Source organism: Prorops nasuta, unplaced genomic scaffold, assembly GCF_024137725.1.
Source record: "Prorops nasuta isolate Cenicafe-Biocafe unplaced genomic scaffold, Cenicafe_Pnas_1.2 PNAS00006, whole genome shotgun sequence".
Classification (NCBI taxonomy): Eukaryota; Metazoa; Arthropoda; class Insecta; order Hymenoptera; family Bethylidae; genus Prorops; species Prorops nasuta.
The window spans coordinates 1,576,871-1,591,108 of NW_027116803.1; the positions used below are offsets into that span (position 1 = coordinate 1,576,871).

General features: G+C 40.0%; 1 protein-coding gene across 2 annotated transcripts in view; it reads left to right on the plus strand.

The window, feature by feature from the left end:
* Positions 1-14,238, plus strand: part of kairos — a 29,485-nt gene that overhangs the window by 11,499 nt on the left and 3,748 nt on the right. The window contains exons 2-6 of one of the 2 annotated variants that reach the window (XM_066728093.1): positions 11,834-12,089; positions 12,328-12,654; positions 13,019-13,341; positions 13,472-13,874; positions 14,168-14,224. In XM_066728093.1, coding sequence (XP_066584190.1) covers positions 11,856-12,089; positions 12,328-12,654; positions 13,019-13,341; positions 13,472-13,874; positions 14,168-14,224 — 1,344 coding nt within the window. In that variant the 5' untranslated portion in view covers positions 11,834-11,855. The remainder of the gene's footprint in view (positions 1-11,833; positions 12,090-12,327; positions 12,655-13,018; positions 13,342-13,471; positions 13,875-14,167; positions 14,225-14,238) is intronic. The other variant, XM_066728094.1, reaches the window with a different exon arrangement.

Sequence of the window (14,238 nt, forward strand, 5' to 3'; positions counted from 1 at the left end):
TTAAAGCATTCACGAAGAGCTGTGTGTTACAATTCACAATGGTAAAAACCTTTATCTCGTTACCAGGCAGCTCTTTACCCGAAGGAAATCGGTCTTAGGATTAAAATTGGAAAGCGAGAAACGAGGGAAATCTGAGGGGAAGCTTTTTGAGCTTTTTAAGCTATTTCGCGAATTAGCCTGGTTGGAGGCCTGCATATACATGCGGCAGCAGCAATTTTATGCGTTTGCCTGGACGTTTTTCAATAATATAATAAACGTCTGAGATTATTAACGGAAGCTCCGTCTGCGTAGATTTTCGAAAATGCTCTCCAAGGTAACGCTACGACCTACCTCACCTGAGGCTTGCCTCGATTACGCCATTGTTAGGTATCTGCTAACAGCTTGTGAAAGCTCATTCCGCGCCAGGGCCACCATCACCATCAGCCACCCTAGTTTAGCTCTCATTTCCAGCTGCTTTTACAATTTTCCATATATGGAGGGTATAAATTATTTCCTTCAATGATTCCCTCGTCTGCAAGTATTCCGAAAATTTGAAATTTCCCTTTGAAGCTCCTGCTCATCAAGAAATACCAAATCTTAAGCATTCGCCTTATTCATGCTTGCCAAGCATTCTTCCGACTTACCGAGAAATCTCTACGATTTTATCAAAGGCTCGCTTAATCGATTTTTTGGCTGGAAAGAAGTCTGCATCTATATAGGTACAACCGAGAAGTTGGAGTATAAACCCAGGTATGTGCTTCTCAGCACTTTACTATTGCGACTGAACCCATCGCAGGAACAAATTTTATGTCGCGATTGCAGAGCGAGGTGGATGAGAAGTTACTTTAATCCCGTGTTCCATTAAATCGCATTACACGCTTCGGTGCAACCAGTTAAAGGATTCAAAGTGACGCAAAAATTGCTCGATAAGATTCCCGATCACTTTCTCCGGTTTGCACCGATTTAGCGGCTTAACTTTTGCTTAAATCCTCGCGAAATATAGTGCGTGTATATATATATATATATATATCTACGCAAGATAAATTAACTTTGCGGTCAAGGCAAGATTATATCCTCAGTTGCTGCAGTATAACCGTCGAGTCCATCATCGTTCTTTTTAAAGTTTCGAGAGTAATGGGAGAAGTTGGGGAAATGCTCAAGTTCAATAAACTTTCACGGTTGCTCGATGAGAAAGTGAGAAAAGAGATGCTCGAAACGGTTATAAAATAACGTAGAAATTGTGAGAAGCGTTTAAGGGATGAATCGCGACGAAGCAATTTATCGTCGTGGGGCTTGAAATCAGATTCAGCAATGCTTGGAAATCATTTTGCAAGGGCCTGCTGAAATTTCGTGGAAGCCAGTACGTGCGGAGTGAAGTGTACGGCTAATAAGAGGGTTGGCTTGGGGCTTAAAGTATGTATAATCAATGGGGTGGCTGGTAGCAAGGGCTTGCTTCGAGCATCTCTTCATAAATATTCCTTCGTCAGATCTCAGCTATATTCTAAAACGTTATATATGTTGCTTGTAATATGTGGAATAGCCAGGTCTTCTCTATGTTCCACTTAAAGAGAACAGACAATATATACTAGTTGTGAACAGAGCGCTATATAACAGTCTTTCTCTCCATTTTCCATCCACACACCAACTACACAATGGCAGAGACTTTCTCCACCTGCACTTTCCTACCAACCATCTCTCTTACAATCACACCGTAATATCCCACTTTATACGAACTTGGCTAAAAGTTTAACGCGACGAATAATTCTAGCCATATCTCCACGTAACACTCGAGCGAGTACAAATCAAACGGTGTGTGATATATATATATATATATATACATATACCATTTTTTATCCCTTCGCACGCGAATTTCCTGGAAATATAATCATAGTCCTTCTCTATCTGTAACTAATTTGTGGGATAAACAGAGCGGGGAGGTAAATATTATTCGAATAACAAGTATGTTCATTAAATTAAACATTGTTTACCATTGACGTGAAAATCAAAGGTGGACAAACATTAGCTCGCGACAAATATTAATTAATGCAGCACGTATATGACCTATTTATGTAAATTCGAGAATTCAACGCGCAACATTGTGCACATTTTTTATGCCCCCTAATCTTGGACACATCGGAGGTTGCCGAGGGGTAGTTTAGCCGGCGTTTACGGTGCATCAAGTTTTTCCAACGTCTGAGCGCAGTCGTAAATATGTGAGTTGCGTCACCAAGCCGAAGATTGACGTCACGAGTAGCTGGCAAATGTATCGATGGATATACACCGACTCCGCAACGAATAACATGAGAAAAATAATGTTCTCCCATGTTGCTAATACTTTATCCATAATGCGAGAAAACTAACCCACGATGGGTCAGAGTCAAGCAAAACTTTTCCACTTTTTCTTTCCAATGCCACAACTCCTACTCTTATATATCCATTGTCACATTCCACCCGATTCCACCACGAGATCAAAAATACCCTTCTATATTTCTCCACCTTCAGGAATTAATTTCATTTCAATTATGCAGATTTTTCCTCCACGAGCTCCATCGTCTCTCAAAAGCTACCCAAGTTTATTAAGGATTTATACGAAGTTTTTGAGAAGCTTATCGCGCATAAGACTTATTATACATAATATATATTTCATATGTATATATAAGAGCGTTACCCGTGGCTTCTTCAAACTTTATGTACTAATTAAGGCCGTTAATGAGGATGTAAGCTGTGTGTAAGCAATACTTCTCGAGTTCGGTCGGATACCACGAGGTGCAAGGGGATGCTGTATATCGTTTCCAATTCCCCTAGCCAGAAGAGCCAATATTAGTCGAGTAACGTTAGTCGAGCAACAGTGTGCGTCAATTTGTCACAAAAACACACGTATATGAAAATATACATATGTATAGGAAGAACAGGAAAATTGACGAAAAAAACTCCACTGTCATTACCACCCTCCCCTCCCCCCCCCCCCCCTTCTTCCCAGTTCTTACACCCTGCATTCTTTTCTCTCGAATTCTCGTGGAAAACCCGAGCTTGGATTCCTGCCGCTTTTTATCGCCGAGCTGCATTTTCAAGGCGACGTGTGGTCGTTTGACCAAAAAGGAAAGAAAAAACGCAAGAAAATATCCACATCCTTTTGCGGATCTTGCAAAGTCATTTTAATATCTGTAGAAAATATAACGTTGCAGGTTTTATTCCTGTTAAACGATTGTTTGTGAATACTTCCTGAAGAGATGGGGGAGAAATGTCCAATAAAATATGCGTACACGTGTAAAATGCCTCGTGCAGTATTCTACATCGCGGTCTAGAAAATTATTCAAATATTTGCGAAAGAAGTAGTCACTCAAGTTTTCTGCGAAAATATATCTGCATGATTGCACGCATGCATACGTAAAAAAGAAATCATTTTCCTCCACATATACAAATATAAATATATATAAGACGTAGGATGCGACGAATTTACGCATGCTAAAAATATTTGCATAATTTTATTGCGTTTTGAAAATCATCGTTTCAATATGCACAAAGCTTTCCATGCATTCGGCTAGTTTCTGTATCACCCTCACCGCGAGCTCAAACTTTTGTCATTTTCGCGTCAAACTATCAAAGAAATAAATTCTCATGATACTCCCCAACTCTAATCTTGCGATAACGCGTTGAAAATAAGAGCATAGATTCATCCCCTGCATTTATCATCCATTTTATACAAAAATATACCGTTACATCGATCAATAGAATTTCGCACACAGGATATATATAACAGTCGATTCAACAGATAATAATAGATTTTTTACACGATAGCAATTCACGGTGAAAAATGGCAAAGAATTTGTGTTTCGTCGAAAGTTTGAGAGGTCGATTGATTGAAATGATGTTGAAAAATTGCAATTTTGCTTCATCGACGTTAAATAGTGCTGAAAGTTCAATAAAGGAAAGAAGGAGTCGGTGAGAGTCATCGAAAAGCAAAGCACCTTAGCAATCGATTTCCTGCGTAATGTCACATTTAAGATCTGTCGTCGAAATCCTATTTTTCCCCGTTATTCTCCTACAACCCCCCCCCCCCCCCCACTCTCTCCTCTTCATCGTTCTGCTCGTTCTTGCCACCACTGTTATTTCCCCTTTCCTCCTCGTCGTTCCAAGAAAGTCTGGGCCTCTCTATCGGATAATCAAACGAGTCACATAAATTTTTCCTCTCCCCTTAAGGGAGTCTCTCTCGAAATTGGCTTCCACGCGTCGTCTCACGTGACCAACTCACCCTAAAGCTCCCTGTACCGCCGACTCTCGCTCTCTCTCTCTCTCTCTCTCTCTCTCTCTCTCAAACGCGAGAACGAACTCCCATAAGCAATAACTATATATGGACCGTTGTGGAATACCTCGAATTATTCGAAAACCTATATATATATATATATATATAGAAGTACCAAAACAACAAAAACTACGCCATATCTACGCTTTCATCCCTTTCCAAGCTCGGTGCATCGTTTCATCTTATCTTCAGCTACGAGCAGCTTTCCTCTCTAGCGAATTCGAGCTTTAAAATAATATTTTTTCAACGTCAAGATGCTTTATCCTGTCCGTGTGTCTAAAAAGAATTCTAGATATCTTGAAATGGCACAATCACTCTTTTTTGTATTCCACGCCCCGTTCCATCCTAACTGTCGACGAATGTAACGAAAATCTTAAAAAGTTTAAACTTTCCTTCGAGAAGCAAAGAATTTTTAATCGTTCATGTGGTGCGTTTGAATTGCACAATAGTGGAAAATTAGCGATGAAAATATATCGAAGGATAAATGGACGGGGGAAATTTTAATGTAGACCGAGGAGAGCTCGAAGGTTTGTAAAGAGCAACTAATGATTACGAATTCTAAGCAGGAAGAGCGGCAAACAAATGGCTGCTGCATCTCGGAAATACTGATGCAAATAGACGTGTACGAGATTCAATCCCTTAAACGTGCAGCTGCAAGTTATATCAGCGATTATGTGCGGCGCAGCAGACTGAGAATTTATTTGTGCGCTGCAAATAAAAATCGCAAATATATCTCAGGCTTAAAGTGTAATGGCGAATAAATCGATGTAAAAATAACTGAAAAAATTGAGTACATCCGAAAAATGTAGAGACATTTATCAGCGGAGCGAATCGAAAGGAAACTTTGAGAAACGTTACTTTTCGCGAGGAAAATTGCATTTGATAAAAAGTTATTTTATCATTGGAAGAGCGAATGATCGAATCAGAGCTTTTCTCTCGAAAGCTCCAAGGAGGTAAATAAATCATGTTAAACGATAATGGAGAAATAATCGAGATGGAAATAATTAAGAAGTAGCCATAGAAATTGGTGGTTTATCGAGAAAGCTAATCTTTGGCGAAATGTTCGGCCCGATCCCCTGCTCCTTCGCTTTTCCTCCGGGAGTAATAAATTTCCTCCTCCGCGTCTCTCTCTCTCTCTCTCTCTCTCTCTCTCTATACCTTCACTCCGCGTCAAGAGCACAAGCTCCAAACTGCCACACAGCCACGCGACTTTTCCCACCGCACAAGCTGAACCGCAAAGATACGACGTCGCACTCGCCAATACTCATTTTTCTACATCACTGCCTGCTAAGCAACACTCGCGCACACTCGTGCAACGGGGATCCGTGTGTTGTATATACCCATTGAGAGAGACTCGATGATATATATAGCTCGGTTAATGGGCTAATCAAAACTTGCTTCGGTGAAAATACATTTTTTTCTTTAATGAAATTAAAGGGAAAAGTTTCGTTAAAACAGAAATTATTATTGCACGAGTTATTTTTGCGGAAGCATCCTGGGATGGAAACTCGTTGAGAGGAAAATTCATGCATAATAATAATAAGGAGCTCGGATATTCCGGAAATTTGTTGAATTACTGGTTCGACTTGTTAAAGAACGTGGCAGAATATTTGTAATAAGGTGTGACTATGGCGCCAGGAGGTCGCCACGTTCTATTTCTGACTAGACTATTACGATGATTACGCTTTAACGTAGTCCTTCTCGTCATAAGGAAGCAGGAACTTCCTTGTCAAGAATCTTTTAGAAGAGAGAGAATTCCAGTCACAGTCCCCCTCTCCGATTATATCTTCAGCATCGAAAGTTTTAAAACAAGAAAATTCTTTTAAAATTGTGCCCTTATCGCGTTTCCTCGTAATACTTTATCTACATCTTTGTATACACCCCATCCGTAAATCCAACTTTATAAATCTTCTTGAAATTGCCAGCAATAACGAGTATAATTATTCTTCGAGTACTGCAATCAAATGAGAAATACACTCAAACGATATAAAGAGTAGAATAAGATTCCAGTTTTCAAGGTAAATATTTCTTTTAATTTCATTATAAAGAATGATCTAGAAAGAGAGAGGAATTATGAAAATCATCCTGTACGACGTAATCTAAATTGGCTAAATCTCGTAAACTAAAAATTTCTGATGAAAGTGTCCTTATCGCGATGCTCGTAACTCCTTATCCACTTTTCTAAAATATTTCCATGGATTTATGACAGGAAACCACCGATTTTTGAATATCGTATGATAAAGTACTTGGCAGCCGATACCCTATAAGGAAAAAAAACCTGAGCAGACATTATATACTTTGCCAAGATTAGCATCGCATTTTTTCTTCGGGTGTGTGCTGGGATTTTATGGATTATGAAGTCTTTTTATCGAGAATCACCTAGGAATTCACGAATTCTTTCGAGATGCATGGAATTAAATAAATTTCTTTTGAGAAAATTCATGCTATTTGTGTCTTTAAACCTATAATGATGAACGTTATTCTTCCTCTGCTTTTATTCATGCACATAAAGCTTTTCTAACAAAACTGTGTTATCAAAACTGAAATTATCTTTGCGTATATGACTCAAGTGGATGTTAATGACCATACAATTGGCTATTCGTTTTTGCAAGCAGCGCAAGTTCGAAACGTCAGTGACAATAAATCGTGTTTCAATGTGCGACTATATAATGGAAACAATTTTCAATGAAAACGCAAATCCATATTTAAGCATATTACAGTAAATAATAGGACAATCGCAAATACATGAATCCACTAATACAATATTCTGAAAAAGTGTTCCCCAAATCCTGATGAATAATCGCTATAGTCCAATGTTGTTAAGCCTGCATTTGCTCATTTTTTGTTCGTGCCAATTTTAAATGAAATTTAAAAAATGGTTAAAAATCCAAGCATTACTATCGATCCGACGAAAAACCATTTACCAATGGGATCAATTCGAAGGAGAATAATTCGCTTTGCAGTCCAGTCCTCCTTGGCTCAAGATAGAATTCGCTAATACGATCGGTCTTGGGATGAAATTGTAAGATTAGTGCGCAAGGTCAGCGTTCATTTGGGACGCGGGATAAAACCAATTCACTTATTTCCTCCAGAAAAGAGTTTTTTCCCCTCATCAATGTTCAATCTCCAAATAATTGCCTTCGTTTAATTCAATTTTTTATCGCTTTAATTAGCGCTTGATCAAAATATAATTCATAAAACTCAACCCAATAGAAACAAGATGAAAAAAAGTTACAGTGACAGATTAAGGCGGTAGAAAAAAAGTTGGACTTTACACGCTTAAAGGAGAAAATACTCGATAAATAAATTCGTTTAAGGAATGTTCGCCAAAGAGTGGCAAGAGTTAAATCGTGATGGAAAACTATAGAAAAATGCGATAAATCGTGTAGGAATAACCACGAGTGTCAACAAGAAAATGCAACTGGTCCGCAGCTGATAAGCTCATAATAATTCAGCAAGGATATATTCTCCGTGCACTTGTGATAACGGTCGCTAATTTGATCTGTGGCGCTAATTCGATGGCGCAGCAATCAACTAACAAGCGATTAGATTCTCCCCACGCGCGGACCTCCTATAAAATTCAAGCCTCGAGTACTGCTCAACTCGGGGAAACACGAATTTGAATATAAACAAACGCGCATTTTGTTAAAAATAAATTGACTCTTTGATCATGCAAATCCCATACGTATGCTTTTTAATCGACACTTTTATCGAATAAATGGAACTATACAATTAACACACTTTAATCATGGTAATTGAATCAATCTATCGTATCAACGCGAGTATTATTGCTTTATTTCCTTTTTCAACTCGTGCATCCGTCAATATTCGCCTGGCTGATTGCAAATCAGTGTTTAGGGCTTGAAAGGATGATTGGAATGTGTATATGTATACCACACAGCTATAAATATAAATCTAGGAGAGGTACAGAGTGCAACAGGCAGAAACGCTCTGGGCCGGATGAGAAATCGCGATCAACAGTTATACTGCTAAATGGATTTGAAAAAAAAAAAAAAAAAAAAAAAAAAGTGTGTTCTAGTTGATTCGTAGCAGAGCTGCAGGAAAAATATTCTTCCTTCGTAGGAGGTCGAATTGGCCAAGTTGATACATCAATGAGTCGAGTGAATATGATATACTGATTGAGAGAGACAGATGCGAAGTTGGATGAAACGTAAAGGACACGTAGTAGAGTCGCATATGCAATGGTTTATCAGTGTGTATCCACTCTCCTCTGCTACGCTCACTCCGTTGGTCGAAACCCTCCAGGCACACGTTGAATTGGCTGGTGGTTGGTTGGTGGTTCTCCTTCCTCTCGATTACCAGCTTCGCAAGCACGACGAGTCTCGCACACGGCCCAGCAAAGGATTTTCCTTCGGGTACCACTGAAATTGAGTTTCCTCCGCCAATCCCACGTCTATCACAGCTTCCTACTTGGCCAACAGACATCGAAGCCATCTCGCGCCATTATCCTCGGTAATAGAGAGAAGCAAGAAAATACAATGAACGCAACCACTCGATATCCCAAGCAATACAACAAACATGACTCTGCTTCGAAACCTATATATAGTATAGGTAAACTGTACAAGGGACCTCGTTTGACCCGCTTACTCCCACAACAGCTATCGTACACCCTGACTCAGTTTTTTTTACAACACTGCTATATAACTATATACTCTATACTCTTTCCGTTTAACAAACAGAATAATAAGGACACACAGTAACGATCAATATCAAAATCCTGACAGTATCGTGCGGCCAAGTGCAAAGCTTAATATCCAATTTAGCAATTCACTGTGGATAATGCTAAATATTTCCTGGTTCTTTTCAACCTGCAATTAATTCTGTCCTTCGTCTTTGTTGTGTATTTTCTAGGAAAATGGAATTATAGGTCTCAGAGACGGTCGTCTTTGTCATTTTCACTGGAATATTTTTTGAAATCTATGAAATTTCATTTCAGACGAATTTGGAAAGTTTGCGGAATTTTTGTTATGTTAAAAGCGAGAAGATTAATTGACAGGAAGAATGTGCCAATAGCGAGGATGAGACGTACGCGTGGAATGATTTTATTTAGGAGCTTTTTTTTCATCCGAGAGAATTTGGTCGGTTCTGGATATAAAGCAGGATTACCTTGACTTATGACTGGGTCCTCAAATTTCTCACATTTCCATCTGCTCGCTCCAATGAACGGTTTAAGCTTGACCTATCTCTGCCTATCTTGGTCGATTAATCTATCCCCATAGCTACCCTCTTCCTATCCCCCCTACCCCTTTAACTCCCTCACAAACACAAACGTGCACGTTCGTACACACCTCCTCCCTCCCTCCCTTCCTTGTCCGTCTTCTTTTATATCTAATGAAGAAAATCCTTATCGGAGCCCGTTAATTAAAGAGCGTAACGTCAAGTGAAACTGACAGCATTAACAACTTTTTACGAGTTTGTTCGAGAAATCTTGAAGAAGTTAATAAGTTTGATAAGTTCGCCAGAGAAATAGATTTTAAATTGTGCTTTCGTGGATGAAGATGAATATTCTTATTAAAAATCCTTTATAATTTTAATACGCGTTGAAAGTATAAATTTGTTAATTGCTATAATAACTATAGGGGTGAAACTTTGAACGGTTTGTTCAAAGCAGAGAATTTTTTATCCCTGCGTGCATCGGTGGGAGGTAGAAGGGTAATTGGAGTTCAAAAAACACAAGGGAAGCTCGACAAAATGGGAGATATTTCAACATCTCATTAACTCGTGCAATTAGTTAACCGTCACAATATAAGAGCAACGCCCTCCACACTCAAGCGACGCCTGGAAAAAACGAAAATTCTTCAACACTCTTCAGGCCTTTTAAAATCCACCGAGAGAAATAAAGTGACGAAGAGGAAGACTATAGACTAATTAGGCAACCGCAGTTTGCACTTCAAATTTACTCTATTATTTTCTTAATGCATTACTTATGTCACTTTTCATAAAGGTCTCGGTTTATTCGAAAATTAGTTTTTATACAAGCTTTTATTATCATACATGTATATATTATACAGGCTTAATTAGTCCAAGGAGAAATTCAGATATAAAACAATGACATCATTCAAGTTTATGACACATGTATATACACAGAAAGGATTTCTACTTCCTGTAGCCATAAAATGAAACATTCGATACGTGTCCATCGCTATATACTTGCCACCCTCCTCTATATACGAACGTTGGAAAAGGATGGTAGATATTGAATGGTTTTTTTGGAAGCTTCTGGAAAAAATTTATTAAAAATTGACCGTGCAGATAGTTCAGAATTTCTCTAATTCATGTTTTAATAATATACGAAGACATAAAATCTACTTGTAAAATGAAACTTTTCCACCATCGTATCAACATATAAAACATATTATTAAGGACAGTTATTTATCCACCAAACCTTGAATGACTCTCTAAAATTACCTCAACCAAATTATAGTAAATTTTCAATAATTCCCTGCAATCTTAATAAAAAGGTTCTTTGAGAAATTCCTTTGCATAGAGTCATTCGGAATTTATATTGAACACCAATGGAAAACTGTAGTTGACATATTCAGTTGTACCATCGCAGTTTTTTTTTTTTGCCCTTTTCGAGCAATAACCATACAAGTTTAAGCGTTTTATTGCGTCAAAGTAAATAATTGGGCAGAAGGGAATGACAGGTAGCTTTAAAAAAAAACAATTGTGGATCCGAACTACAATATTCTCTCGTTAAAATGTTTATCGAAGGAGTCGTGGAGTAAGGCGGATGGCTGGGAATTTAAGGGTGGAAGTGCGTTTTAGTAGTTTAAATTCACAGCAAGGGGGTCAAGAATTTATTCAGCCCCCGCGTGTGGCGCATGCAAAGAGAATGGAAACTGTCAAAGCTGTTTTATGGCCTAGGGATTCGACTCGAGTGTATATTTCTCACTGTCGAAACCGTAAACGCCTACAATTTCATTTCCTTACAGATTTGCAGCGTCAATATTGAAGGCGAAACCTTATCAGTTTTTCCCCGTCTTCCCATAACGTCAAGCTTGATCGATAGTTAACGTTTTCCTCGTTTCTTCCGATTCTCGCACAATTTGGCCCTGAGAAACTCAATCTTCCGACGTAATTTAAATATTTTAGCCGTGTACTTGTTAGTTCGATTAGAAAACTCGGATTTTGTTAGCTCTTCAGACGACAATTTAAGTTTTCACCACGCGAGCTTTCCCACTCGCGACCTTTACGTGCCGAGCTTGCGATAGCCAGCGGCTTGCCACTCTTATTGAAAACAACTCACGTACTGTATTTGCATAAATAATAAACGCCGAGCCTGCAAAATCATTTATTTCGTATATTCGTTCACCGTTCATCTTTAATTTCTACGCGGGATCCAACCGGTGATGAGTCTTAATACCGAGCTAAGCTCTGATTAGTTTTCGATAAACATGGAGCTTTCAGCGTGATGACTTTAGCCAATACTTTTCGAACGTCAAATAAAAGAAGCTTGATCGATCTGCGCAATAACAACGTCGCAAAGCGTTAAAATTTTGTACACGAATGGAATTCGATTGTTTTCAGGGAGGAGCGACTACGCGAGAAAATGAGAAAATACTCGACTAGCTTGAGCAGCGGTAGCGTCGGAGAACCTCTGATAGTCGTGGAGGAGAGCACCCTCGGAGAGGAGGAAGCCGAGCATCGTGAAAACGACTCGCCACCTCGCTGTTTGAACCCGGACTCTCCAACGTTGAACCCCTATCTACTCTCGCCATGGAGGGAAGCCAGGAAACATTCTTTACCAACACCACAGTGCACATCTGGGATCACGGCGTCTCAGGTACAGTTTACTATCATACAATACATGCATAATACATACCCCTAAACTTTACCGTTCTGCAAAATTTCAACAAGGAATAATATCTCTTCTTAAGAATTTTTTTCTTCTATATTAAGCATAACTTTCTCAGGGACTAAAAAAAGCTGCCAACTTTTATAGAGAGTTTTTCCGCTTCTTCCACCAGAGGGAGAGTCGAAAGTTTGATAGTTTTATTCGAGCAAAGTCGAAATTTCATTAGGTGAGAAGACTGAGCGAGCGTGGAGGAGAGGGTTCTGGACCATCCCCAAAGGAGGCAGCTTTCCTGGCGACGCTCTCCCAGGCACCGGCCCCTCAACCAGGAGGCCGAAGGCACTCCGTGGTGACCATCTCCAAAGTACCGCCGACCCTCTTCGGACGCGATCGACGCGAATCCATAGCAGCTTTTCCTCTGGGGGGAGCTACCAGGATACTCCAGAGCCGACGGGATTCCACTTCCGGTCTCTCCGGACCTCCCAGTAATAGCGGAAGTACTCACAATTTGCAGCTCGACATAATGGATAACATCGCTGACTTCAAAGCTCGCAAGGTTCGTCCATTCGAAAATACTCATTAATTATCACAATTATAACGGCGATCGAAATATAGAACTCCTTTGCAACTGCGGAGAGATACAAAGCATCGTTAGCTTGGATTCTACCGTTGTATAACCTTTGAGAGACCTGGATTTCCGCGTGGGAGCTGAAACGCTATAAGATTTCAGACGTTGAAATAAAGTACATAGGCTCGTTTCAGCTGTCGTGAAATTCCGAGAAGCTCCAACCGTGAACTCTTTATGGTTATATGTATATAGAATTAGTTTCTGTTTCACCGTACACATTGTTCTGGCATTAAGGGATAAAGAGAGATGCTTGGTGGAATAAGAATAAAGGACGAGGATGAATTTGTGTCAGGTGCGTTTAAAAATGTGGAGGACACCGTCGAGAGAGAGAGTCTGCGAGATTCAACCTTTGGAGGGGAACAGTTCGACTCAGAGATACACGCAGTACCAGCAGAAGCGTCGGTTCTCCGAGGTACCAATGACTTCCGGTAGTAACAGTGGAGGTGGAGCAATGGCAAATGCAGCGGCAGCCGTTGGCTCGATTAGAAGACGAGCATCCGAAATGATCAGGCCTTCCTCCAGTGGAATTTCCACGAAAGCTGGTATCGTCTGCTCCAATACAGACCTTATATCCATTCTGAGCTCCCTCACGTCTTCCGCCACTGAAATCAACAGGTAGGCCCTTCCCACTTCTCTTTTAGCCAACTCTCTTATCTCTCTCTCTCTCTTGAAAAATAAAAAATAAATAAAACTACCTCTTCGTGCAAAGACAGTGTTAAATTATTGTAAAATCGATTGACGAAAGGTGTGGCGAGGAAGGAGCACGTCCCAAGGACGACTCGAAATCCTCATGGGCCAATAAATCAACGGAGCAGAAACGAAGTCGTCTGAAGAGCTCGAGATCCAACAGCTTCGACGTGTCCATTCTTCACGGCACCAGTGCCAAACAGTCGTCCACATCCACCTCGAAATCCACAACTTCCGGTGTAGCTGCGCCCTCCAATTGGTTCGCCAAGCGACATCAGCCGATGTGGAAGAAGCTGAAGACGGACGACGTGCTTCCCCTTAATCTTGGCTTCAAGTTTGACAAGTCCAAAATGGTACGAGCTGTTAAGGAGACCTTGACGAAGACCTCGCCCACCAAGGACGGTGAGACCAGGCACAAGGTCATCTGGGACGACAGCAGTGGTACCAAAGTCGACGCTCAGGTAACAATTAAACGAGTGTTACAATTATATTTTCTTTTCTTTTTTTTTTTTTTTTTTTTTTAATCTGTTTATAGGAGAGCTTAATTGCACCAACAACGCGATATACCACCCTGCAACAGTGAATCTGTGAATGTGTGAGAAATTTCACGTCCTTTCGAACATCGTTTGATGATCGCAAAGTTTATACGTATTACAATGTTGGTGCAACGGAGCCATTAGTGGCCTTATTTGGTGCCCAGTTTTACTTACTAGTTACGTCTGGCTAATACAGGGCTTTTTTCAACGTTATATAGGGCAGGACCGAGCACGGATACAGCGCTCTCAATCGTTTTCTATCGGATCCTGCCCAAGTAATGAAAGCTTG